Source organism: Lepus europaeus, chromosome 14, assembly GCF_033115175.1.
Source record: "Lepus europaeus isolate LE1 chromosome 14, mLepTim1.pri, whole genome shotgun sequence".
In the NCBI taxonomy this organism is placed as follows: domain Eukaryota; kingdom Metazoa; phylum Chordata; class Mammalia; order Lagomorpha; family Leporidae; genus Lepus; species Lepus europaeus.
Window position 1 is genome coordinate 25122502 of NC_084840.1, and position 26601 is coordinate 25149102.

The 26601-nt window shown below is 51.9% G+C and overlaps 1 protein-coding gene across 5 annotated transcripts in view; it reads left to right on the forward strand.

Annotated features, from left to right (window-relative positions):
- The window catches only part of HHAT (hedgehog acyltransferase), a 310399-nt gene extending 289049 nt beyond the window's left edge, over positions 1-21350 (forward strand). For 4 of the 5 annotated variants that reach the window (XM_062211312.1, XM_062211314.1, XM_062211315.1 and 1 more), the window contains one exon: positions 20459-21350. In XM_062211312.1, coding sequence (XP_062067296.1) covers positions 20459-20550 — 92 coding nt within the window. In that variant the 3' untranslated portion in view covers positions 20551-21350. The remainder of the gene's footprint in view (positions 1-20458) is intronic. The other variant, XM_062211316.1, reaches the window with a different exon arrangement.
- Positions 21351-26601: the final 5251 nt, after the last annotated feature.

Sequence of the window (26601 nt, forward strand, 5' to 3'; positions counted from 1 at the left end):
CCCGGGAAGGCAGTGGAGGATGGCCCAAGTGCTTGGGCCCTGCACCCGCATGGGAGACCAGGAGAAGCACCTGGCTCCTGGCTTCGGATCAGCGCAGTGCGCTGGACGCAGCGGCCATTGGAGGGTGAACCAATGGTAAAGGAAGACCTTTCTCTCTGTCTCTCTCTCTCTCACTGTCTAACTCTGCCTGTCAAAAAAAAAAAAAAAAAAAAACCATTATCGAACATCCGGCATGTACAGGCACCGGGCCAGTGTCCTTGTGTCTGTGTAGCATTGTTTGTGTTCAGTGTTACACGGCTTCTCCCGACGAGGAGACAGTTTCAGGTAGGTTGAGTCACACCACAGGGAAATTTCACAGTAGGGTTTTAAGTCTCCAGTGGTTGCTGAAAGGTGAGAAGGTGAAAGAGCCCAGCTCCATGTTTGGTGTTTGGCTGCCGGCAGCTTCTGAGCCCCATCCTCTTGTGTCAAGGAGAAAACGGACTTTCTCCTCCCCTGGCTTTGGCAGGAAGTTCAAGGCCGTGTAAACCCAGCCATTGCTCACGCTGGCCCCACCCCTGACCACAATACAAACCAAAGGCGCTCGTCTCTCCCTTCGCTGGAGATGCTTTGGATTGGCGTGGGCACCTGCTGTCTCCAGAGTGCCTCATGGTGTGAGCGCTCACCTTTTCAGGCTTTGTTAGTGCACACGCAATGCCATCCATCCCAACATCTGACCCACGTGGGGAAGGGGGGCCTGCAGGACCAGCACACGTGAAAATACAGAAGTCAATTGAGGGCTTTGCGGCCCCTCGGAGGGACCAGTGTGGAGGTGCAGTCAGTGTGTGTGTGGCCAAGGGGCACTGGGAGCCATGCGTGTGTCGCCCGGGCCCTTCCTCCCCAGCTCTATTCTCCAGGAGCAGTCTCGGCAGCACTGTTGCTTTTGTTTTGCTGTCGCACAGCTCTGGGCCCGTTATACATTCATTGGCGGGGGTCTTCAGTCTTGCCCTTACTATCCTGTGTGCTTATTCCGTGCCATTTGGTTGTTATCCTCAAACTCTAAATCCATATACACTTAGTGTTAAAGCTGATTTTTTTAAAGACAGTTACAGAGAGAGGTAGAGACAGATCTTCCATCCGCTGGTTCACTCCTCAGAAGGCCACAACGGCCAGTGCTGCGCCGATCTGAATCCAGGAGCCAGGAGCTTCCTCCTGGTCTCCCACGTGGGTGCAGGGGCCCAAGCACTTGGACCATCTTCCACTGCATTCCCAGGCCATAGCAGAGAGCTGGATCAGAAGAGGAGCAGCCGGGACTAGAACCGGCATCCATATGGGATGCTGGTGCTTCAGGCCAGGGCTTCAGCTCACTGCACCACAGTTGATTGATAATGCACAGCACCACATACATCCTCCAGCTGTTAATTTTTCCTCCAGGTGAGGATTTGTTCTGTATTGAAATTAGTAGCTGTATGTGCTGTTCCTATGCTAATACATACTGCAAGATTAATTTGAAAATTGCACAAAGGTCTAAATGCATTATGCAAAATGCAGAAACTGGTTATATTAGGAATGTTTGCATTCATATGCCTGCTTGCAGAAATGCTCAGGGAATTTGTGGCTCAGTTTAAGTGACACCAGGATTGAGCCTTTTTCGAACAGACCACTCTCAGCATAATGATTCTCTAATTTATTCAGACTCAGACTTCCAGCCCTGTTGAATTTTGTGTTAAATAACCCAATTGGTGTATATGAAAACAACATCCTGTAATTCAAGTCCTTGGAATCAGCCCAACTGTATAATCTTGGTCGCAGCAAATACTTGCGAGGTAGAAGAGATACTTAGCATGTATTTAATGGCTGTATGTTCACCTCCAGTGCCAATGTGTGGGGTCACCCTCAGATACCCACTGTCTGCAGGGAGGCTTTGGAATCACACTGTGGCTCTGCGCTGACCACCCAGTGCACCCCAGAGCCCCTCTCCTCCCCATGTCTTCGTGAGCCCAGGTGCAGAGACTCATTTTAAGGAATGCAGCATAGCATAGTTGCAAAGGGATTTGCACAGTAAGCCACGTGGCATGAGCTCCCCATGAGCTCCTGAAGAGCAGGCTGAGTACCAGGGAGCCCTACCGCAGTGCTGCTCACGCTGAAACAGCAATGGCTGCTATGCTGGGCCCAAGTATCGCCGTGACGTCGTATGCAGATGGGGCCCTCACGTGGGGGGGGAGGGCAGTAACAGTATTTTCCCACTTAGAAGGATGGTGCTCACCTCACTGTCCACGCTGTCTGAGAGATATCTGCCCGAGCTTTGCTTCGTCTCTGCAGGGGCTGTGTGGGGCTCCGAGTGAAGAATGAACTTGACCTGGCATGGTGGTGTCCCCCAGCTTGCCTGACTCCTGGACAATGGGAAAGTAGATGGGTTTCCCAGTCGGTGAGGTGTTACAGAAATTGTGCTACCCTAGACCCTGCAATGCTGGAGGAATGGAGGTTCCCTGTGGCTGTAGATAGGTGGTCATTCAGAACGGTAGGACCGCAGGACAGTATATTCAGGGTGTGTGTCTGCCAACCTCTAGAGGGCGCTGATAATGCTGAGTCAGAAATGGGCTTATTCAATGGCAAAGATTAGGATTAAGTAAACTTTTTTTTGTAGATTTTTTAAAAGATTTATTTCATTTATTTTAAAGACTTAAAGTGAGAAAGGAGGAGAGATCCCCCATCTGCTTGCTGGTTTGTTCCCTAACTGGCTACACCAGCGGGGGTTGGACCAGGCGGCAGCCAGGAACCTGGATCTCCATTAGGTCGGCCACGTGGGAGAGGCCTCTGCTGGGGCCATCTTCCGCTGATCCCTCAGGTGCATTAGCAGGGAGCTGGATCAGAAGCAGAGCCAGTAGGACTCAAACCATACTCCAGTACTGGATGTTGGCATCACCTTCACAGGCGGCTTAACCCACTGTGCCACAACCCCAGCCCCGGGGAATGTTTTTGGTTTGTAGCCATGACGTGTCCCAGTACGTTGTTGTCAGAGTTTGTCCCTTGGCTCCCCCACAGAAAGGGGACGGAACGCTGCCAGTCCTGCGTGATGCTGCGGGCTGGGACACTGGGCTTGGGAATAGCTCATTCACTGCTCGGGCTTTGGGTTTCTTACCGCCTACTGTGCGTGCATCTGGCTGAATGACAGCAGAATCAAATGGCTGCAATCCTCAATGATCTTAGAAATAGGAATTGATCATTCTGATTTTAAGGATCAAAAAAGCGAGAGGCTCAGAGAGGTTCATGTACAGAGCTCCAAAGTCGTGTAGCCATGGGATAGGGCTGACAGTTCTCATTCCTGAAACTGGCCACAGCCATGGAGGTAGGAAACAATAATCCTTTCTTCTCTAGCTCTTCACCCAAAAGTATAGACAGAGGATTTCCCAAAGTTCCCTTGTGAAGGTCCCACAGAAAGGGCTGCACTGTAAGTGCACTCCTGGACTTCACAGAGGGGAGCAGGCTGGCTCTTGTTTTCTCTTCATTAAAAGGATACACATCATGCGGGGGCCTTTTATTTGCAGCCCTGGGATTGAGCCAACCATAAACACACTTCAGGGGACTCACATACAGCTCAGGCTCTTCATCAGAACGTTTGGAAAGCTCCTGCATAGGAGGCATTTTTAATCTCTCTCTGGGTTAGCTGGATATCCCTGTGCAGCTATTAATTTAGACACGATAAGCCTTGCAAGGTGATGGGGAGGGCGGGCAATGCTTGAGTTGTGGGCGCTGGACAGCCCTGCCCTGTGTGAACTTATTTGCTACATAGCACGTGCACACTCCTTCCTTAGTTTGAGAGGACAAAATATAATTTTTTAGGTATTTTCATATGCTAAATTCAGAAAGGGAAGGAGAAAGCCATCAGCTATATGAAAGTTCACTGATTAAATGTCATATTGAAAAACGCTGAGCAAGTGTCTGCCTGGGGTTGGGGGACCAGCTCACCATGGAGCCTGGACTAAGTTTCTGACATCAGATCATGACTCTGATTATGGGAGAAGGAAAACACTTTGATGATAACGTCCCCAGTGGAATCTCTAGAAAGGCTGAACCCCAAAGTTCTGGGGGCTGCCCTGCGCATGGTCATCTCCTTTGCTCGTCTCTCCATAATTTTTGTCTCTCGTTTCCTGGTCCTCCCTACTACCAACGGGGTCACTGGTCAGTCTCTGGTCTATTGCTGGGAGTCGTCTTCGTAGGAGGTGTCTGTCAAGGTCAAGTTTGTAACACAGAGCATACCGCGTATTTCAGAAGAAGGGAAGACATGAGCATTTCAAGGCTGGAGGAGTAACAGGGCTACTGAGGCCAGGCAGGTATTAGGAGCTGTAAAGAGAGTTACTCCCTATAGGGCTTGGGAAGCACAAAGGAAGATGGGGCGACCCAAGAGCTCAGAGACGAGGCACCTAGAGGCTGTGCTCAGACCTCCAAGGGGTGCCCTGTGGCTTGTGCTTGAACCTGGGAGCAGGACATGCCGGGGTAGCTGGTTCTCAGGTGGCCGGGTGGGCACTGGTGCCAGGTGGGAGAAAGTCAACAGAGGCTGGAGGCAGGGGCCACCTCTGTGCTCTGGTGCTGCACAGACACCGACAAGAATGGAAGCAAGAAGGGAGTCTGTTCTTCCCCTCCTCCTGCTGCGTTTCAATAGGAATCGTTCAGAATCGAGGGGCGTAATAAGTGTAGGGGTGGGGTCCGGACCATCTTGGAGAGGAACGTGGACAACTGGGGCCTCAGTAGACAGAGCAGGCACCTGGGGGACTCAAGGCCAGGACCTGGGTGAAGGGGCTGGTGGAGTTGGAGGTGGGAGGCCCACAGCAGCCCTGAGCCCTGGCTCTGGGAAGCCCTCGAACGGTGTGGCTGAGGCTAATGGCGTCACACCTGCTGCTTTGCATCATGATTGGTTCTGAACGCCAGGAAAACCTGAGATTCAGAGGTGGGGAAGTAACTGGAATGGATGCTCCGTCCCCATCAGTGGGTTACTCTGAACTGCCCAGAGAGAAGGCTCAGGGAGCAAGGCCCCACCTGCGCTATCCATCAGAGTTAAATAGGTGGGTGGGCGGCATGCGGGGAGGGAGGGAAGGAGCGAGGGTGGCATGGAAATGAGCTCTCGCCCCTAGCGCTCCGGCTGACGGGTCTGATAGAAAGTGGAAGAGTGGCACACAGGCTCTGTCGCCTGGCTCGCTATGAGCCCCTTGCAGAGGTTCTAATGTCCGGAGGAAGGACGTGGTTTGATGTCTTCACTTAATGAAGATTCAGAAACAGTGTGAGACTGTACTGCTCCAGAGGGCGTGTGGGGTGCTCGGGGTGACCGGCCACCGTAAGCTGCTGCCAACTAGGCAGGGCGTCCCCAGGCCCGGCCCTGTCTGTGGCAGCTCCGCTCGGACTCCGTGCCCTGGGCTTCCCTCTCGCGTTGGCTTGGACCAGTGTCCCCTTACAGGCTCGGCAGTCTCCTGTGCAGAGAGCGGCTCGGCAGGGTCTCCCCACACTGACCCGTTCCCTCTACTTCTAGAGCTTTGTTGCGTGGAATTTCTCACATGTGAAATGAACTACACACAGGGATTCACGTGAGGCTCTGTTTGTAACAGCAGGAGCCACCAGGCAGGCAATTACAGCACGTCCATTTAGGCAGAATTTATCACAGCCTTTGCAAGAAGCAGTAAATGTACGCATATGGAACAAACCCCAAGATACAGAACCTTAACCAAATAAGGAAGGAACGGTGTGTGTGTGGTATTTGCATTAAAAAATTAGCAAGCATTTGGCCTAGCAGTTAAGATAGCCATGTCTCACATAGGAGTTAGCTGGGTTCCATAGCCAGCTCTAGCTCCTAACTCTAGCTTCCTGCTACTTCAGACCCTGGGACGTAGGAGGTGATGGCTCAAATATTTGGACCCCTGCCACCCGCCACCCACCATCCACATGGGAGTTCCTGACTCCTGTCTTTTGCCCCAGCCCAGTCCCAGCCATTGTGGGTCTTTGAGGAGTGAACCCACAGATGGCTTAGCCTCTCAAGTCAGAAAAAAAAATTAAATACATATTTCAGAATGAAAAGTTAAATACTGTTTTGAAAATATGTTTGTTTCCATATGCATAATACACAATGGACTAGGAACAGGAGACGTCTATAGGGAGAGAGGAAGCAAGTGACTGGACACAGGAGGGAAGGGACTTTCCCTGCTCACCCTTTGATATGTTTAGAATTTTGCATCATGCATTCCTGGCCAGCAGACCAATAAATGACACATTTGGGGAGAAAACCAGTCTCAGCGATGCTGGCGGTCAGGCCCGAGGATAGCGGCCTGGAGGTGTGTGCCCACCAGAGTGGCACTGGCATGCTGGCCCTCCCTGCCCCCACATCAGGAAGGCCCCCTTTCCACATCCCCTTAGCCCAGTCTGCACCATGTGCACCCCAACCCTGGTGACCAGGGAACCTGCACAAAGAGTGTCTGTAGTTGTCTCCCTCCTCTTCTGGCCTGCTACTCTCCAAGGGCGGAGGCCACCTTTTCCCATCCCATGTGCCTCACATCTTGGCAAAGTGCAACACACAGACAAAGCTTAGCAAATGTTGAATGCTCATGTATTCATTCATTCATTCACACTGGGGAATAACTTAAGATCAGGATTTCCTCTTTGCATCTTCTTTTTTTTTTAGATTTTATTTATTTATTTGAGAGGTAGAGTTACAGGCAATGAGAGGGAGAAACAGAAAGGTCTTCCATCCATTGGTTCACTCCCCAAATGGCTGCAACGGCTGGAGCTGCACCAATCTGAAGCCAGGAGCCAGGTGCTGCTTCTTGGTCTCCCATGCGGGTGCAGGGCCCAAGGACTTTGGCCATCTTCTGCTTTCCCAGGCCACAGCAGAGAGCTGGATTGGAAGGGGAGCAGCTGGGACTAGAACCGGTGCCCATATGGGGTGCTGGTGCCACAGGTGGAGGATTAACCTGTGCCACGGCGCCGGCCCCTCCTCTTTGTATCTTGATTCCTGTCTCCCTAATTGTAAGTCAGGATTTTCATCTCTCTGTTTTTAAATTACTTATTTGAGAGGCAGAGAGATAGAACACATTCCCATCTACTGAGTCAGTCCCCAGATGCCCTCAGCAGCTAGGTCTGGTCCAGGCTAAAGCCTAGAGTCTGGGTTGCAGGGACCCCACTGCCTGCGCCATCACCTGCTTTCCCAGGGTGTACCTTGGTAGGAAGCTGGAATTGGGAGTGGATCTAGGACTCAAACATAGGTGCTCTGGCATAGGATACAGATGTCCTAGCTAGCATCTTCACAGTGAGGTGCCTGCCTTGTCATCCCTCTGGCATCCCCAGCACTGAGTTCAGTGCTCTGTATACAGTAGCTCAATCAGTGCTGAGTGATGAGTTGCAATAATGATTAGTTTATCTTCAGATGGCCTCCTTCAGTATGAGGTTCCCAAAGCCTGGGGTGTCCTTCACTGCTGGGGTGTCCTCAGAGATGACCACGAGTGCCCTGTGGGGGCTGTCACATGTCCTTTGGCCACCGCCTCAAGCTGCAGTTGCTAGGTTTTGGGAAGACCTGGGTAGATGTGAGCAGTTGGATGGGGGAGGCCGAGACTCAGGCCACAGAACTGACGCTCATAGACGCTGCTCTGTCACTGTTGAAGAATTGCAGAAAGCCCATGGAGGGCTGGTTCCACGCCCTGAGTTGACCCACAGCGCAGGGAGCATCTGGAGACTCTACAAGAGGCGCATGATGTAAATCCTGCGCTCTGAGGCCGCCAGTGACACCAGCCAGACGGAGCTGCAGCAGCAGGGCCGCCTTCCCTGGAGGCCACCAATTAACCCCGTGGAAAGAGAACCAGGAAGAGAGTGAGCAGCTGGGAAAAGTTTCCCAAAGGATCCCAGGCTCCCTGGCATTGCTGCTCCCTGACCAGGAAGCACAGAGGCGGCGGGGAAGGTATGAACACCTTGTTGGTAACGACGGTGAGCGTTCATTATCTTGCAGCCCACCTGAGAGATGCTGGCTGGCTCTGCTTCCTGCTGCCCACCTCGCCAGCGCCCTGTCCTGTCTTCTCCACCTTGGCACCCAGTTGCTTTAAGGCGTTCGGTTCAAGCAGGTGAAGAAGTTGCGTTTCTCTGCGTGTGCTTCCCAGATGGCCAGATGCTTGCTCCTGCAAAGGCTGAACACAGGGTCGGGACATCCCAGCTGCCCCCGGGAGCAGGGTGCCCGGAGGGACTCTGGGGATGGGGAGTGTGCAGTGCTCAGCCTGGGCTCCGAGCATCCAGCCGTCCTTGCCTACTTTCCCTGGGGTGCACCTTCAGGGCCGGTCTGCCAGGCTGGGAGTGCGAGGGGAACACACTGTTCCCCCATGTCTTCCAGGCACAAGAGTGCCTGACACTTTGCAGGTGAGGGAAATAGCCTCCTAAGGCGCATCCCCTGGTGGTGCCATGGCTTGCCGTGGCTTGCCGGAGCTCCGCCTCCGGTTCCCAGCCCGCCTGGGTGCTGGGTCCTGGGAACCCGGATGTCCTTTGCTTGTCGAGAGGCTCTCAGTATTCTAGGCTCCTATTGGCAGTAGCCAGAGTCTGCCTCTTGTAACTTCTGTTGGCCCTGCTCTGTCTTCTGGGGTGACACAGAACAGGGCCAGTGCCTTCCCGCGTGACCGCACAGCCTTTCTCCAGGCTATTTGTTGATTTATCCGCATGCCCGCACTTCCTGGAAGTGGCTTCTATGTGCCTGGGATAGGGCAGCCCTGCTCAAGCCTGTAGCCGTGTGCACGTGGCTTTTCCTGCTCTCAGAGCGTGCACGCACAGCTCCCCTCATCCCTGGGCAGCTCCGAGGCTGCTCTGGCAGAGAGGGCTCCCTGCTCCCCGGCCCTGTGCTGCTACCTCCTGGTGCCCAGGGCCACCTAACTGCTCTGTGCCCCGAGGGATGAGCAAGCTGCTCCCGCTGCAGCTGTGGACACTGCCGCCACCATGCCGTCGTGCCCCAGCTTGGACGCTCTGCTGACCTGTCTCCCACATCCCTTCTTATACCAGGACCTAGAAGATGAGACGCCTCTTCCAAATGCGTTTACAGATGTGGGAGCTGCATTTCTCTGCACAAATCTCCGAACTGTTCAGTGCTTCCGTCAGGTTCCTTTCAAGGCAGCCTAGGTGGTTGAGATGAGCACTAAGGCGTGCAAACCCAGCATCCCCCAGGGGAATGTCACATGGCCACCGGCTGCCTCCCAGGCACAGCCAGCCTGCCTGGGACCAGGCAGCAGGAGCAGAGCAGGGAGAGAGGGTGAATCTGCCTGGCCCGCCCCCACTCTACCAGAAGCAGCGGCCTAAGATAGCTCTGGAGCCACACACAGCAGCCTGTGTCACGCCTGTCCCCTTCCTCAGTATGTTGCTGAGCAAAGTGGACCTTGCAGGCCCAGCAGGTGGGAGCAGCGGTGAGAACAAAGCCCTCAGGGCCAGGCAGGACCGCCTCCTTCCTCTTCCCACTCAGCGGCTGCCTTGGCTTCACGGCCCAGGGTCGCTCCTCTGGAAGAGCTGCTGCTGCTGCTGCCGCAGCCACCGAGAGCCTGGCTCCGTCCCTCTGTTCTTTACTCCACAATCCAAGTCGGAGTCCTTTGTCTGACAGCTGATTCGAGAAGAGAGCACAGCAGATGCACTTGCCGCACTTGCCGACATCGCCTTTTCAGATATGCGTATGCTTTGTGTCTCGCTCGCATTCTCTCCCTTCCTGGCATTTTTGTTTGGTGGTGCAGGGACTGGGGGTGTGTGCAGTGCCAGTCAGCAAGCGCGCGTTCGCTGCCAGCGCGTTCCCTGCACCTCGCCTCCAGCCCCTGCCCCTCCCCCGGGCACACCCATGAGTGTCGATGGTGCCGAGGCTCTGGGCTCTGCCATTAATGGGCTTCAGGTCCCCCGGGCTCAGGATCCAGAGACCAGCTCGGTGGACAGGGCGTGGTGCCCTGTGCAAGGGTGTGGCACAGCTGTCGTTTGCAGTGCCCTGAAGCATAGATTGGGCAGTCTGCGAGTGAGCGCTCAGAGGTCGACAAGCCGTATCCATGTGTCCTCAGTCTCGCGGGCCATTTTACCACGCGTCCCTGTGGCCTGGGAGGGCCGCAGATGGGTGGACTCCCAGAAACCTGAGAAGTCTGCTCGTGGTGGCCCAGTCATCCTGCTTCTGCCCGCGTTCCCCTGAGTACCGGGGGCTCCGGCCGTGAAGGTGCCCCCTTAGCCTCCCTGGTGCCTCCTCCCTGCCCCCAGCCCTGTCCTCGGGGTGCTCATGCGCCCTCTTGCCCTTGTTCTGTGAAGGCGCTGTTTCTGTATTTGCAGCGGCATTCCCTCTTCGCCTGAGCCTCGCCAGTTCCGTCAGCCGCTCCCCCAAACCATGGTTCCCAGACCACTGCCTCCCCGAAGCGCACAGTTGCATCAGAGCACAGACGCGGCCAGAGTCAGCTCTTTGTGCCTTGCTCAGTTTCAGCTTGCTAGGGGCAGGCCGCCAGGCCATCCATCCAGTTCTGCTCTGAACGAACTCATGGCTGGCCCCTGTGTTCTCCCCAAGCCGTCCACCAGCTGTGAGTTGGTTCGCAGGGCTGTTGAACTTGAGCCTGAGGCGTAGGTGAAGAGCTTGGCGATCAGAGTGGACCCCTTGCTTCGGAGCCCTCAAATGAAGATGTGGACCATGCCCGTGACAACAGGCAGGGCTGCCTGTCTAAAGGTCAAGCACGTAGTAGGAGCTTCGTGGACACAGTGTGGGCCCGTCTGCCAAGGAGCCCGGCTCGCTCGCAGCGTGCCCTCCCTTTGTTCCGTGAGTGGAGCTCGCATCAGCTTGCTTGCGAGGCGGCCTCCGCTGTGTGGTCATGAATTAACAATGAGCCACACTCCTAATTAGGCTCGATTAAAAACACAGGTTATGGAAATAGTGCAACAGCTGGGGAAGCATGTTCCCACTGTGCAGCCTGTGGCCCGGGGGCCCTGGCGAGTGTAGCACCCAGGGGAGGGGCTGGCTTTCTGGGATGCAGGTTCCCCATCTGCGTGGCCCTGGAGGGAGAAGATGTGTGTTTGCTCAGCCCCGCTTTCTGCTCGTGCTGTCAGCATGAGAAACAGTGGCCCTGGCTGCTGCTTCTGCTTCTTCCATTCCACGTGAAATGAGTTGAATCCACGTAGTGCGTGCTTCGGTAAGCGCCTGCCTGTGGGGCTTGCTTGCACCGGGAGTCGGGAAAGGATGAGGAATGCGGCCGAGGTTGGCTTCATCAGGATGTAAATTGACTGTGAACAACATGATTTACGAGCGGCTGCTATTGTGCTGGTTCAGATGTGCACCCAGACATAGCCAGCCAGTGTCGCGGCGGTGGGGTGGCCTGAAGCCCCCCGAGGGTGTCCTAGCCCCTGCCTTCCTCTGCGTCTCCCTGTTAAACCCTCTGCAGGTGCTCGGCGCGCGGCAGGGGCCGAGTGTCGGTGGCTTTGGCGGTTCAGGAAAGGATCACGCAGGCCCCAGGATGTGCCCTTCAGCGCCCACAGTGTGCACTGGGGACGAGCTGCGACCCAGGCTGTCAGCTGTGCTCACGATGCTTCTTCCTCTGCTCCCTTTGCAAAGATGGAGAAGTGGATGCCCCGGGGACTGGGGTGGCCGAGCGGGTTAGCGAGGGCTGAGGTTGGAAATGACTGACCTGCTGCCTGCCACCCCGCCCCCCACCTCACTCCCACTGACCTTGGGTACCTGGAGCACTGGGTGGGTTGAGATTTGGAAGCTGGTGACTTAGAGGAAAAGAGGCCGTGTCTATGAATCGGGACTGCTAATACCTACCTGGTAAGGTGGTCGCGAGAATGAAAAATGTGCCAGAATGAAAAATGTGCTGGCGAAGGCCCCGGCAACAGGTGATACTGAGAAAACGGTATCTCCTCTGCTCCGTGAGGAAGCTCGGGTGTTTTTGTTTTTGTTTTTTTAAGATTTATTTTTCTATTTTGAAATGGTTAGAGTGACAGAGAGAGAGAAGTCTTCCATCTGCTGATTCACTCCCCAGATGGCCACAACTGCCAGTGTTGGGCCAGGCCAGGAGGGATGCCCCGTCTTGGTGCTTTGAGAAGTTCATGGAAAATGGAATTAAAAGATAAGCTTATTTTGGTGCAAAAAAAAAAAAAAAAAAAAAAAAGAAATCCCTGCCTATGAGGGGTCTTCAGAATGTTCGTGGAAAATGTGGATTATCAAAAAGCTATTCATGGATTTCAACATTTCTTGGCTCTAAGAGGAGCATCTTTAAATTCCATCTTCCATGAATATTTTGAAGTCCCCTCGTATTTATGAACAGCTCTGCCAGTGGGGAGCCCCTCCCCCAGCTTCCAGCAGAGTTCCTCTACATCAGTCCCCGAAGCGTGGTCCCCAGGAACCAGCAGTGTGATGTCACCTGGGAACAGGTTGGCAATGCCCAGTCTCGGGCCCACCCCAGTCCAGCCAAGACAGAAACCGAGCTGGGGCCCTGCAGGCTGGGTTGTAACATGTGAGGCTGTGAGTGAGGCAGTGGAGTGGTTTGTTTTTGAAAAACAGAGATCTGAAACCTGGGTTTGAGCCTCGGGTTTGTAAACTATGAGAGTAAAAAAATGTTACGAGAACCCTGAGGTAGCCAGGGTATGCTCTCCAGAATCCCGGTCCCTGCCCCGGTGGTCGATAGGCTTCGAAGCTTGGCAGCTTTATTCTTGCTCTGTAGCCCTGCACAAGGTGTCCAGACCACCTCTCTGAGAGGAGAGGCTCCTGGTCCATAGCTTGGTTAGGGCGGAAGCTCTCTCTCTAGCCTTGCAGGAGGGTGGGTAGGCTCAGGCGTGTTTGATGAATGGCTCCACGATCTCTCCAGCCTGCGGCTACTGTAGTAGGAGAGATCTATATACGACTGCCAAGCACCTTATCACTTCCTCCCACTGGATCTGAACACCCTTAGGCATCCTGTGCTATCAGGAGCCGGCTCTTTTAGTGAAGGCGACAGTGTTTCAGGTCATTCTGCATAGTCAATGGGGGGAGGGTGTAGAGAGCCCCCGACTGGCAGGGGGTCAGTGGGGTTTCCTAGGTCCTGAGCCAGCACCCTAGGAAGTCTAATGCATGAGCTGGTTTTCTAACATCTCCAGTGGCTTCAAAGTAGACAATGCCACCCAAGCATGGTGAGTGTATTACAAACGTGTGCATCTGGATTTGTGCATGGGAGGGATCTACCGTTCAGAATCCTAACACATGCCAAGGCATGGGCATGGCTGAGTCGATCTGAAGAGGTGGCAGCCAAGTACGGGAGCAGCCCCTGGGGCTTCTGCAGAACCCTGGCTGTCCGCCCTTCTGTTCCTCTGTCTGCTGTCATAGCAGAAGACAAATCGCAAGGGAGAGGCTGGGACTGCGGCTTTACTAACGCGTAGGGCGGCAAACCAGTCCTTTAACACCTGTGTAGTCTCTGATGTGGATGTCAGCCATCAGGCTGCTGTCTGAGGCCATGACCAGGATTAGCGAGAGGGAATATGTTCTTTGGCCCTCCAGCCTGTCAGTCGCCATCTCCTGGGATCTCCTCCTCATGCCATTGCCCTACCGAGACCCTTCTCGGGGTCAGCCCATTAGCAAGGCCTCTGTGCAGGACAGAAGCCACCAGCCTTGCTTGGTCTTAACCAGGATGGCAGCGTGGACTGTGACACAGGCTTGTGTGTCTGCGGGGATGGATGTGTTGGGGACGTTTCGTAACCACACGCCTCCTGCACATGCGTGGACTCGGGCTCTATCCAAGGGGGGCCTGTCTCAGAGACGATCCTTGTCTCCTTTGCAGCTGGCTGCTCTTTGGAAGAATGGGAGACCCTTCCTTTTCATTTCTTAGAATGGCTTTGAGTCAGTGGTGACGTTGCTCCATGGGGCCAGAAAGTGAGACTCTACCTGTCTGGCTGTAGGGACCCAAGAGCCAAACTGGGAGGGTCCCAGTGTTCTTCATTTGGGAGAAATGAAAACCAGCAGGGTGATGACGGAGTGGTGGATGAGCTGGGAGTTGGGGGGGCCATGGGCTCTGAGCCTCCTCTGGAGAGAAAACTTGTTTGCATGGATGGAGGGAAGAAGCTAGGGTGATGTTTGTGGTAGACAGGAAACGCAGGCCAGGCTGTCGTCCTGGAGAGAGGATTCTACCACGTAGCCTTGGCTTGGGATGTGTGCTCTGGGCCCTTTTGAGACAGTGTGGCGTGAAGCAAAAATACATTTTAAATCACAGCTTGAGAATCTTCTAGCTGCATGGTTTGTGATGAGATTTTTGCTTTCATGAGCCTCAGTTTCTCCCTCTTAAACTGAAATAGTAGTGGCTACATGTGAGTTATGGGAGAATAATCTAGGATTGTCAATGCCTTGTAAGCTATTTAGTAGATTCCATGGTCTTTGTAAAGTGTTTGCACGTGGACAAGGTGCTGGCTAGGGGGTGGGAAGAAGACTTCCCTGCAAAGTTGTTCATATACTGGTCATCAACCATTTTTTCCCCTAAAAATAGTTCACAGTGAAATAAACCCTGGTAGAGCCAAAATGGCGGTCATGGCCTCGGCAGGGGTGGGGGAATGGGGAGATGGGGAGTAGCCTGAGAGCAGAGTGAGCCTGTGATGGGGTCCTCGACAGTTCACACACAACCCAGCAGTTAACTCCTCCCCCACTGGGAGGGACCGGTTTCTTCCCCAGGATAGGGATCTGTGCTGACTCAGCTGCAGCAGGTGCCCCATTGCTGAATGCTTCTGCCTGGCTGAGAGAGTGCTCCCCGAGTCCCTGGTGGAAGAAGGCCTGACTAGGGGAGCCCTGGGTTCTGTCCTGCACATGGCAAGTCCCACCCTGCCTAGGGAGATAGACTGCAGCTGCATCATCATTGGAAAACCAAGTTGTGTTTTCCTGCAGCTTCTGTTTGAACAGCTTAGGGCATCTGTAACCTAGGACATGGCAAGCCAATGCTACAAGTCTGTGATTTGCTAATATCCCAATGTTGCCTTCAAAATATTTTGGAGTCAACTTTATTGAGAAGTAATTCATGCACAATCAAATACATCCACTCAAGGTACACAGTTGGATGAATTTAGACAATTGTGTGCAGCCTTGAAACCTTCCTGACAGTCAAGACGCAAAACATCCTCTTCCCAGAACAGTCCTTGGGCCCCTTTGCAGTCTCTCCATCCACCTGGCCCAGCACCCAGCAACCACTGGTGTGCTTTTTGTAACTATAAAGTAGTCTGAATTCTATATAAATGGGATCATGCAGGATGCATTATTTTTACAAGGTCTTCCTTCATCATAATTTTTTTTCAATCAAGTTATATATTCCATTAAATGTATCATTTTGACCATTTTAAGGTACATACTCGGTGGCAGTGAGTACATTCTCACTGTTGGGCAACCATCAACATGGTCCATCTGTGGAACTTTCTACAACCTCCCAAAATGCCACTGTATACCCATCAAACCCTAATGTCCCACACCTCCTTCCTGAAGGCCCTGGAAGCCACCATTCTACCTCCTGCCTCTCTGAAGTGGACTGCTGATAAGTGGAACCATAATATTTTTTTGTTCCTGGCTGATGTCATTTAACGTGTTGTCTTCAGGGTCCATTGATGTTGTAGCATACTCCAGGGTTTCCCTTTGTGCAGGCAGAGTGATATTCCACTGCCTGTCTATGCCATCTTCACTTGGTGATGGACACTGGGGGTGCCTTCTCCCCTTGAGCATTGCGAATGGTTCTGTTACAAACCCGATGTACAAATACCTCTTCTAGTTCCTGCTTGTAACTCTTCTGGGTATGTGTGTGCTGGTTCTGTGTTTAATTTGTGGAGGAACCTCCAGGCAGCTTCCACAGAGGCTCCATCACTTTGCTATATTACCTTGTGAACAAAGTCTTTTCTGAGACCTGCTCCTTGGTCTCATTATCTCTTACTTTCAACAAACGTACCTTTGGCTTCTCCTGGACCTGCTTGATGATAGTCTGTTCTCTCTCTAGCCTGAGCCTCTTCCTATCCAGTCCTTTCAGATGAATGTCATTGTAATAACCTCAGGACAATTACAGTACTTCCTGTGAGCACTAAACACTCCCTCTGTGCCTACCTCTTCCTCATCAGCTTAGTTATAATACACCTCACCAATATCCCATCAACAATATCACAATACAACTACCTACATCTTTTAACTCTACCTATTGTACCACCTACACTGGTCCTTTTAATTGAATCTATTGAGCTATCATACATACTGCTTCTATGTGTTTAGCTCGGTCAAATAATCCATCATATTAACTATACAACCTGAGCTTTTATGATGATTGTCTGACTTGCCAACAACCTGCTCATCCTATCTCTGATGCGGCCATGATCTGTTAAAGGCGATCCTCTGTGAAGATCTCGTTAGGTTCTGGTGTCAAAGCTCAGGAGGAAGTTAGACACGTTGTTGATCCTGGGGACCCAGCCTTGATAGTGCCGAGTGGGTGGTGGCTTCAAGCCTAAAGCACCTTCCTCAGAAGGATTTTTTCCTTTACAAGACCACAATTTCTGCCAGGCTCTATGAGCCACATTAATAGAGAGGGAAAAGGAGAAGGAGGGAGGGAAAAAAAGGGGAAGCATGAAAGGAGTGGAGCTTGTGAAAATGGATGAGAATGGGGGCCAGCTCTGTGCACCGAGGGTTAAATGGCTGGCTGCAGCGGTGGCATCGCATATGGGCACTGGGCTGAGTGTCGGCTACTCCTCTTCTGACCCAGCTCCCTACGAATGCACCTGGGAAAAGAGTGGAAGATGGCCTGAGTGCTTGGGCCCTGCACTCACGTGGGAGACCCAAACGAGCTCCTGGCTTCAGGTCTGTGGAGCTCTAGCTGTTGCAGCCATTTGGGGAGTGACTCGGCAGATGGAAGATCTTTCTCTCTGTCTCTTCCTCTCTCTGTGTAACTCTGCCTTTGAAATAAATAAATCTTAAAAAAAAGAAAACGGGTGAGGAGAGCGAGCACAGGAGAGCCAGTTGGGAAAGGCCGGGGGAGGGAAGCCTGCAGTGGGAGGCAGTGTTTCTGGTCAGGACACGTCCTTTTTGACACCGTCCTGTTTCGGTTAATGTCTGACGAGCCCGCATGACAGCACATCGTGGCAGCAGCCCTGGGAATGCTGCCAGAAGGTTAGCCCGTGGAGTTTGCTTTCAGTTTGACAGTTCTGTCCTCAACTGAACCCGGGTGCAGATGAGGCACTGCCCCAAGCCCAACCCTACTCCCTTGGGCCACATCAGGGCCTTGTGGCCACAGTCAAAAACCCTAAGAGGGTGAAGTCAAGGTTAGGACAGGCCCAGGCACAGAGCAAGTACTCACGGAGTGTTGGTTGAATGGTCTGGGATTTGTGGGATGTCTTCTTGTCTTCTTCGGCCTGAGGTCAGGAAGGGACGAGGAGTCCTTGGCAGGTGTCCTGGATACGTTGGGATTGCTGTGTGCAGGACCACGTGAGCATGGAAAGAGTTCATAAGCTGCATGTGTGAAGCTGAGTGCTCGGCTGCCACTGCATTAATCCCTTGCATTTCTCTCTCTCTCTCTTTAAAGATTTATTTGAAAGTTAGAGTTACAGAGAGAGAGAGAGGGAGAGGGGGAGAGAGTGAGAGTGAGCTTCTATTTGCTGGTTCACTCCCCAAATGGCTGCAATAGCCAGGAGCTTCATCTGGGTCTCCCGCATGAGTGCAGGGGCCCAAGGACTTGGACCAACTTCCACTGCTCTCCAGGGAGCTGGATCAGAGGAGGAGCAGCCGGGACCGAACCAGTGCCCGTGTGGGATGCCAGCACTGCAGGGGGAGCCTGCGACTGCTACACTTCAGCACCAGCCCCGAACCCTTGCATTTCTAAAACACTTTGCAAAGCAGTACCGAGTCTGTGGTCTGACTTGATTCACCTGTTTTTTTGTTTTCCAAAAAGCTACCTTGTGCTCCAGTTGTATAGAGGAGGTAACAGGCCTTGCTAGGGTGACATAATACAGCCAGGATCGTAGCTCTCCTACCTGCCGTCCAGGTGCCTGTCTGGATAGCTTTTCCAGTAAGGGTAGGGAGACTTTTCAGACGTGGACAGGTACAGGGGCCACCTGTCCTTACAGTCCCGTGTACTGGGCAGCAGCTTTCCCAGGGGCTCTGTCGACAGCCACAGGTGCGAGCACAGCTCTGCACTGCACGACACCAGGCCGGCCGGGCTTCATGCCATGGAATAGTCCCATTGCCCACCTCCACAGCCGGCCTCTCCGTGTTTCCCAGACGCCCATGGTGTCACACCCCAAGCACAGCTGGAGTCCAGGGGGTACTTCCTGTGCTTGAAGCCCCTCCCTCCGTCCTGCTCCCTGAGCCTTTGAGGAACAGGGGGCTGGCCAGGCCCCTGGATTCTGGGTCTGAGCCACAGGGCCTCGGGCTCTGAGGGCTCAGACCAGATGGCTCCCTCCTGAAGCTTGGGAAAAGGAGCTGACTGTCCCGGGCCCAGCTTCTCCTGTCCCCACAACCCGTCCCCAGGACCTCAGAATGTGGCCTCATTTGGAAATAGGATCTTGGCAGATGTAATCAATTGCAGGTCTTGGGAGGAAACCGTCCTAGATGTAGCGTGGCTTATATCCAGTGACGCCCGCTTATCTAAGGAGAGGACGGAGACGTGGAGAAGGCAGGGGTGGTGACCGCAGTGATGCTGCTCCGAGCCAAGGGATGCAGGAGCCACAGGAGGCGGTGAGGAGGGATTCTTCAGAGTCTTCAGAGGGAGCGTGGCCCTGCCAACACCTTGGTTTTGAACTTCGGCCTTTAGAACTGTCAGAGAACGAGTCTGCTGTTTGAAGCCATTATGTTTGTGGTGCTTTGTTAGGGCAGCCCCAGGAAACAAACATACAAATATACTGCTAACCACAGGCAGAGGTGGGAACACACGGCTGGCCCTGGGGCCAGATTGCTAGGGTTCCTTGGCTGCCCTCCCTGTTCTCACCTGCCAGGCCGGTAGCAAGCCAGTGTGTGTAAGGTGCAAGTCGAAAACAGGCAGAAGAATGAGGCTTGAGTTTCCCATTGTCCCTGTAGCCTTGCTGGAGAGAGACGTCTGTGTTGCTCTTACCACCATTGCTACACCTTTCTTTTGTGCCCAGCATATGCTAAGCACTGTGCAAGTCTTCATGTCCTCTCACTCCATCCTTGGAAGGACCCTATAAGCGAGTTGCTGTTAACAAATCCCTAGATTTGTTAACTTGCTTGAGGCTGCCCACATAGCTGGCAAGGGGTAGAGCCAGGATTTGAACTTGTGTCTCATCTCCCTTGGGAGTCTGCTCACACTGAACCCCTATGCCATAGCGACTACCAGTGTCATATTAATAAAAGTAGCAGCTAATGGTTGACACAGCAGAGAGCCTTGCAGGGTTCTGACAACCCTCAGGGACTTTGCACAGCATTCCCTCCCTGAGTGGCAGCCACGCCACCTGACTCCTGCTCTTCGGATGGCCTGTGCTTGGTCTCTCTGATAGCTTGTCCCTGCCCCTTCCCCTCTGACAAACCCTTGCTCATCTCACATGATCCAATTTCTTTGTTTGTTTATTTTAAGATTTGTTTGAAAGGTAGAGTTACAGCCAGAAGGAGAGACAGAAAGGTATTCCATCCTCTGGTTCACTCTCCATTGGCTGCAAATGATTGAAGCTGGGCTGACCTGAAGCCAGGAGCCAGAAGCTTACTCCGGGTCTCCCACGCAGGTGCAGGGGCCCAAGCGCTTGGGTCTTCGCCTACTGCTTTCCCAGGCCACCGCAGAGAGTTGGATCAGAAAAGGAGCAGCTGGAACTAGAACCGGCACCCATATGGGATGCTGGCACAGCAGGCGGAGAATTAACCCACTGCACCACAGCACCGGCCCCACACAGTCCAATTTAAATGGACTCTGTGCCTTCCATTCTTAAACACTTAATGCACAGATCACAACTGCTACTGACATGTGCTGGAGTGGAAGGAACTTTGACACACAACCGGGTCTTTCTATGTTGGCTTCTGGTGTCATCCATGACACCACTGGCTCTCCAAAGTCCTCGGTATAAATGAATGAGTGAAACATGTTGACAACATGAAGATCAGTAAATAGCAAATGGCATAAAGGGGCTGTTAAGTAGTAGAAGCAGAAAGAAAAGACAAGTATTTCTAGAAGGAACCACTCAAAGTGTAGAGTTTTGAAAGTCAAATATTTGGTCTGGTCTGTGTACTTCCGAAGGTGCTGAGTCAGTGTTTATTAAGGGGCTCAGAGCTTTTCTTCTTTTTTGGTTATTTTCTGCTTTAGTCCTCTAAAGACATATTCTTTAAAAAGAATGCCCTTTAAAAAGAATGCCTTTTAAAAAAAAAAGTTGGCATTTGTGATGTGTGTTCTGTGTTTCCTACTGGTCCAAATGGGAACGTAGGACTCACCTGCTGGAGTCCCAGCTGGAGCAGTTCCCAGGGCGGCTGCTGTCTCCAGGTGGGGACATTCTGCCTGCGCGGGAGGTCCAGCTGCAGGACTTTCTCACCATCCTTGCCTCTCTCCTCTCCCTACAGGCTGGCCATGGGTGACCCTCTCTGTCCTGGGATTCCTGTACTGCTACTCCCACGTGGGCATTGCCTGGGCCCAGACGTACACCCGGGATTGACGGCGCTGGCCCAGGCCAGTTCTCCCGGCCAGTCTCCAAGGCAGATGGCAGCCTGACCTCCTACTCCAGGAGCCTCTCCAGGGGACCAGTGCTTGATCTGCTCACCTCTGTGAACTTACGTCCCTGCAAGACAGAAGCCTGAGATGTCACAGTAAATTCACAACCATGCAGTCTTCTAACGTGGGGGCATTATTTGCCGGATGAGTACCTCGGGGTGCAGTGTGTAGGGTGTTTGGCCTGGCTGCACCTGGTGATGTTTTGGTCTAGAACCTAGTCCCAATGGTGCTTTCATTTCTCTCTCTGCTCAGAATTAAATGCAACGGACATTTCTTGATGGAGGCACGGAAATCCCAGTTAGCGATAGCCCCATCCTCCACTGGGCAGTATTTCTAGAATATCTTGGTGTGGTGGCTAGAACCAGCCCTAGCTGCTTCCCACAGCTCCTCAGTTGGGAGGTGACAGCGACAGCTGTGTTTCTCATGACCCAGTCCGAGAAGACAGACACAGAGTTAGGGGCTTCTAGGAGTCCTCCTGTGATTTGAACTTCATCAGGGAGGACTACTTAGGCTCCTTGTTCCTGAGACCTTCAGAAAAGTATGTCTATGGTGGTGGTTCTGAAAGTTAATTGCTTACTAATAGAGTTTAAAAACCAGAGAATAGTGCTTGTATGAACAGATCCTGTCTGGCAGGTCACAGAAAGTAAGGAACGGGGGGCCTTTTGTGGTCTTGTCTGCCCTTGCCATGCAGGTCCCAGCAGTCATGGGCTCCTCAGCGGTTTATACTGCTTTGTTTTGATTCAAATAAAATAAGCCTTTTATGTTGCATAGATAATTCACTTTTTTTTGTAGAATTATTTTGAGTATTCTTGAGGATGTGTTTAAAATCCAAGTATACTCACGAAATGCATAACTCTGGACAGGTTACCAGTGGCTCCCAGTGGTAAGTAATCCAGAATTTGCCTTTGGGTTGTGTTTGAGAGGGGGAGGATAGTAAATCTTTAAAATTTGATTCCATAGTGTATCCACTTATAATATCTCAAGCACATGAATTAAGTCAGTGGGTGGAAAAGGCTGGACTATAGTTTGATCGCTGTGAAATGATGCCGTCCTTGTGTCTTGGCCATGGTGTCAGCTCAGTGAGATCTACACTCCCGCAGTACAGGGCTGCTTTGTTGACGTTGTTTCTTCCTAACTGCTCGGCTTGGGGGAGAGATGGGAGGGGCCGGCTGTTGATGACCTGAGGGGGGCACGCTGTGTGTCAGCTGAGGCAGAGAGCGGAGGCTCGAGGGGGACAGGTGGGTGCAGGCAGCACCGGGTGGCTTCACTAAGGAGAAGGACACGTGTGGGAGGGGACTCCAGAGTCTGGAAGGCCAGCACGAGCCTGGGGAGGATGAGCGCGTGGATGAACGCAGCAGAACGGCACAAGCTGGTACAGGTCAGGATCCGTGGGCAGCAGGAGGGAGTCCGGCTGAAGTTTCCTTAGAAGGAAAGGGTTTCCTAGGGCCGAAAGGAGTGTGGAAATGATAACAGGGCAGTATCTAACGTATGTGTGTACACAAATGATACAAGATATTTTGAGCTCTTCAAAGATCCCATTTATAGAACAAGTAGACTTACTCATTCCACTGCACTGGGAGAGCGGGTATATGCGAAAGGAACAATCCTGGGTTTCATCTATGATTCAGAATGGGCCTCAGAAATTGGCAAGGGATTGCTGTTAGGCAGTGCACTTGAGGTCTGACCAGCCACGGTGTGGTTACCCGGGATCACCGCTTCCCCCAGCCTCTCACTGCTCCCCACCTGTAAGATGAGAATGGCAATACTGCTCACATCATTTAAATGAATAAAATCTTGGAATTGCTTTAAATGAAAGACCCTTGAGGTGCCTTGACACACAGAACCGTTCCAGCTGAGGAACGTCAGACACGTCACCAGCCCTGGGCAGCTGTTGGCATGGTGCTAGGAAGAGACCAGACGAGGGTCCACGGTCACTGCCAGCCCCAGGAGCCCTGACCTTGACCTAGCTCTGTGAACAAGCTCGAGAGCTCCATGCACCATCGCCATGACGATACCCAAGGAGCAAAGCAAGGCATCCGGAGGTCAGGTAAACCCCAGTCATTCTGGAAAATTCTTGGGACTGCACATGAAGACTGAAGTGTTATTTTTCCAGATTAATTCGTTTGAAATGAAAGCAGAAACGTTTTGTTCTATTAAACACTGTAGGCCTAGGGTGAAGATAGATCATACACACACACACACAATTGCATTATCACCTATATATTGGGAAAATCTCAATTTAGAGGGAGGGAGCTTCCCCTAAGAGGCACTGAGGCGGCTCATTTGGCTTATTTAAAACAATAATGTAGCTGCTGACTAAATATAAGAAATGAAGCATAATACGGTGAGCTTGTCTGTCACAGGCATCCCACGGTGTGTCCATCCATATAGCAGGGCTCACTTCAGCGTGACCAGAGAGAGAAGCCAGATGGTCTTGACAGAGCCTCTTTTGAGATCTTTCTTCAGAGAGATTGTTTTATTTTAAAACACATACCAAAACCAAAAATGCTTTAAAAAGTTGACTCCCATTTGGCCTTTAAAGTGTAGTATCACATAGTTCTGAATGACTAGTCCTGATGACTGATCACAGAGATCATATTCACTTATGATTTTGAGGATAAAGTATGTGGTATTTTATGCCTTATGAGATGATGTTTTTTAAATGAATGTCAATCCTTTGGAATTTCAAATAATATCACCCTGAAATTATTTTTATCCTCCTTTTCTGCAATGTACTTAAATAATAGGATGGGAAGACTGTCATTAAAAATTTAGTGTATTCATACTGTGGCCCTGTAAGATCGAGCAGAGGCCTGGATTTAGCTCATAGATCAGAGATTCCTCTTCCCTGAATTAAGCTGCAGTGTATATAGGAAAAGTGCTGTTCTTGAAATGTGGGCCATTGGATGTCAGGAATTCAGGTTGGGGGTGGGCATTTGGCAGTTTAAATGCCAGTTAAGCAGCCCACATTCTGTATCAGAGTGCTTGGCCTTGAATTCTGACTCCACCACTGATTCCAGCTTCGTGCTGACGTGCACTGTGCAGTGGCTGGTGCTAGCTCAAGTAGCTGGGTCCCTGCCACCCATATGGGAGACCCAGATTGAATCCTGGCTGCCAGCTTCAAGCCTGGTGCAGCCCCAGCCAGTGCAGGGGAGTCCATCAGAGGATGAGCGTGCTCTCTGTATTTGTGTTGTGAATGTTTCTGTCTCTGCCTCTCAAATAAGGAGCTCAGTTAGCAGTATTACGGAGTCTTGCCATGAGCAAGAAGCAATACCAATTAAAATAACAGAATTGAAACCATGCCGGAATTTAACACTATTTAGTTTAAGGGCAGCAATCCTGTACCTTAATAGCTACTGAAACTACCAATTAAGTAAAGCACTGATCAAAATTAATATTATTAACATCCAGTCATTCAGAAAAAGATTACGTTCTTTAATACTTCCCTGTCGTTTAGAACATAGCATAATTATTTTATACAAATTGCAATTCAAATTGTTCAAAATAAAGTTCACTTCTAAGTGGGGATCAACCTCAGATGTTAAGCCAGCATGTTCTGTAGTCTTCCAGTGCTGCCGATTGTTATGCCTTGAACATAGAAACGCCTGGTGAACTGCCCTTTTGGTGGCATTGGGAATGGGGCCTTTGACAGGTAATTGGCTAGGACAGAGATGAATGCCTTGTGTGGGTGGGTGGGGCCTGGGTTCGCTGCAGTGGTGGGCAAGTTCTTGCTCTTGGGGAACCGGATTCTTTCCCATTGTTACGCAGCTGCCCCTCATGCTCTGTCTGCTCTGCACAGGCTTGCTTGACCTTCTGTCTCCAGCCATGGCAGGAAGCAGCTCGAGACCCTCACCAGAGGCAACCAGTCTTGGACCTGGCCAACCACTAGAACTGTAAGCCAAAGTAAAACTCTTTCCTTTGCAAATGACCCAGTCTCAGGTGTTCTGTGACACCAGCGCACAGACGACCAGGGCGCAGGTTTTGAAGGCAGGCTCCGTACCCTGGTATCTGCCTCGGGCCCGCCAGCTCCATATCCATTCTCTATGCATCACCAGAAACCATGATCACAGGTGCTATCCATACCCACACTGCCCAAGTTCCTGCGAAGGAAAAGTATATCTGTTCTGCCTTACTCTGTCATTTTAGGTCACCCCAGCCAATTGGATGACTTACAAGGAAAGGCAAAAGCAGGCATCATGTATAAAATAGTTTATTACCATAATAAATAAAATTAAACTTTTTAATCTTTTTACAAATATCATTTGTGCTTGTTTAAAAATGTAGAGAAGGGAACATCATCCATGGAGGGTCCCACACGTTCCTCTTAACATTCCCAAGCCACAGACATCCAGGGGGGGTTCTGGCACCATCCTCAGCTGACCACATAAATAGTATCAGCTCATTTGCACTTCTGTTTATTCATGCTTGTTTGGACAAAATGACAGATGCAAGAGAAAAACTCAATCAAGGACTTGGCGGGACTCAATGGGAAGCGTGTTAATACAAGGAGAAGCCCTGGAATGACGAACCGCTCCTAAGGAGTGTCCTTGCCGTGTCCGTGACACGTGGGATGTGGACAGTCCGCAACTGATGCACAAACACAGCGGCTGAATATTAAGAGAATACATTCATCTGGCAGGGCTGCCTCCTTCTGAACATAAAAACCAGCTCATATCCTGATCCAAGATCTGTGAACGTCTCAGGGAACTGCTGATGGGTCCACTGGATGACTCAAGAAAGAGACAATGGCTCCAAGAAGAGGGAATGGTAGGTGGGGGGGCACCTGCAGAATGTTCGAGTCCAGTTCTTGAGGGTCCAGAGTCTGATATGCTCGCATGAGAGTGCAGTTTCACTTGAAACTAACGTAAGCTGTAGGTAAATTCACATGGATTCTTTTGAACTGTGAGTGGGAGAAATTAAAACTTGACCGTGAACACCTTCAGCGAGAAAACAGTGCTTCCTCTGAGGGTTGTAGTTGGTGCTGGCAGGACAGGGAAGTCTCCCCCAGGTGGAGGGCACAGGAGCTGGTGAAGGTAACCTTGACTGAAGGAAGTGTATGGAGCAGTCACACGGATGGCATGAAGAGAAGAGGCTGGCGGCCTCCCCGTGAAGCAACACCAGGTGGGGCGGGAGGAAGGGGCAGTGGCAGCTCCGTCACAGCTGGAGTTCCATTCACGGGTCTTAAGGCGAAACATCTTTATTGCAAAACATAGTACAATCTGTTAATCAAATGCATGTGAGCAACTTGTACCTCCACCAGGGCTCCAAAAATTTCCCAGAGATCAGTGCAGCAAGGGGAGACGGGTTGTGCCCCGACCGAGAATCCCTCAAGAGTTCATTCCGCCCCCATGCACGCGTGGAGGGGAAGGCTGACAGCCGGCCTAACACTGGCACCTGCCACCTGAGGACGTGGGAGAAAGGCTTGCTGCATTGGGCAGGGTGAAGTACGATTTTGTCCCTGGCCCAGCTCTCCCAGGTTTTCAAAGAGAAGGATTCCAGGAAAGGGGCTTGGTCTGCAGCAGTACACAGGATCAAAGACTGGGGGTAAAACAGACCCCAGGAATCAGCAAGAAGAAACCAAAGAAAGGAAGGCCTGCGGGAACTCTGCTGAGATGAGAATAGCTTTCAAATGCTTGTAGACTTATGAGCATCATGTAGCAATGTATTAATGCAATTCATTAGTTGCATTAAGTGTGTACTAGACCGGAGATTCTCAACCAAGTGGCTGCCTCTCTCGCCTGCCTTTGGCCACGCTGTTATGCCCAGCGGGGGAGGCTGGGGGATGGCAGCACACGTGGCTGGAGTCCGTGCTGTGCGGGAACACACACACACAGTCTGTCTCCTGGAGCATCCTCGTCTGGGACTGAACCCGCCCCCCTACACCTCCATCAGTGGAAGGAAGCAGCCGGGGCATGGGGACAGGACCTTGCCATTGCAAAGCAGCCTGTCGGGATACCTCAGAAACGGAAGCTTCTCTAAGAATGACATTCAAAGG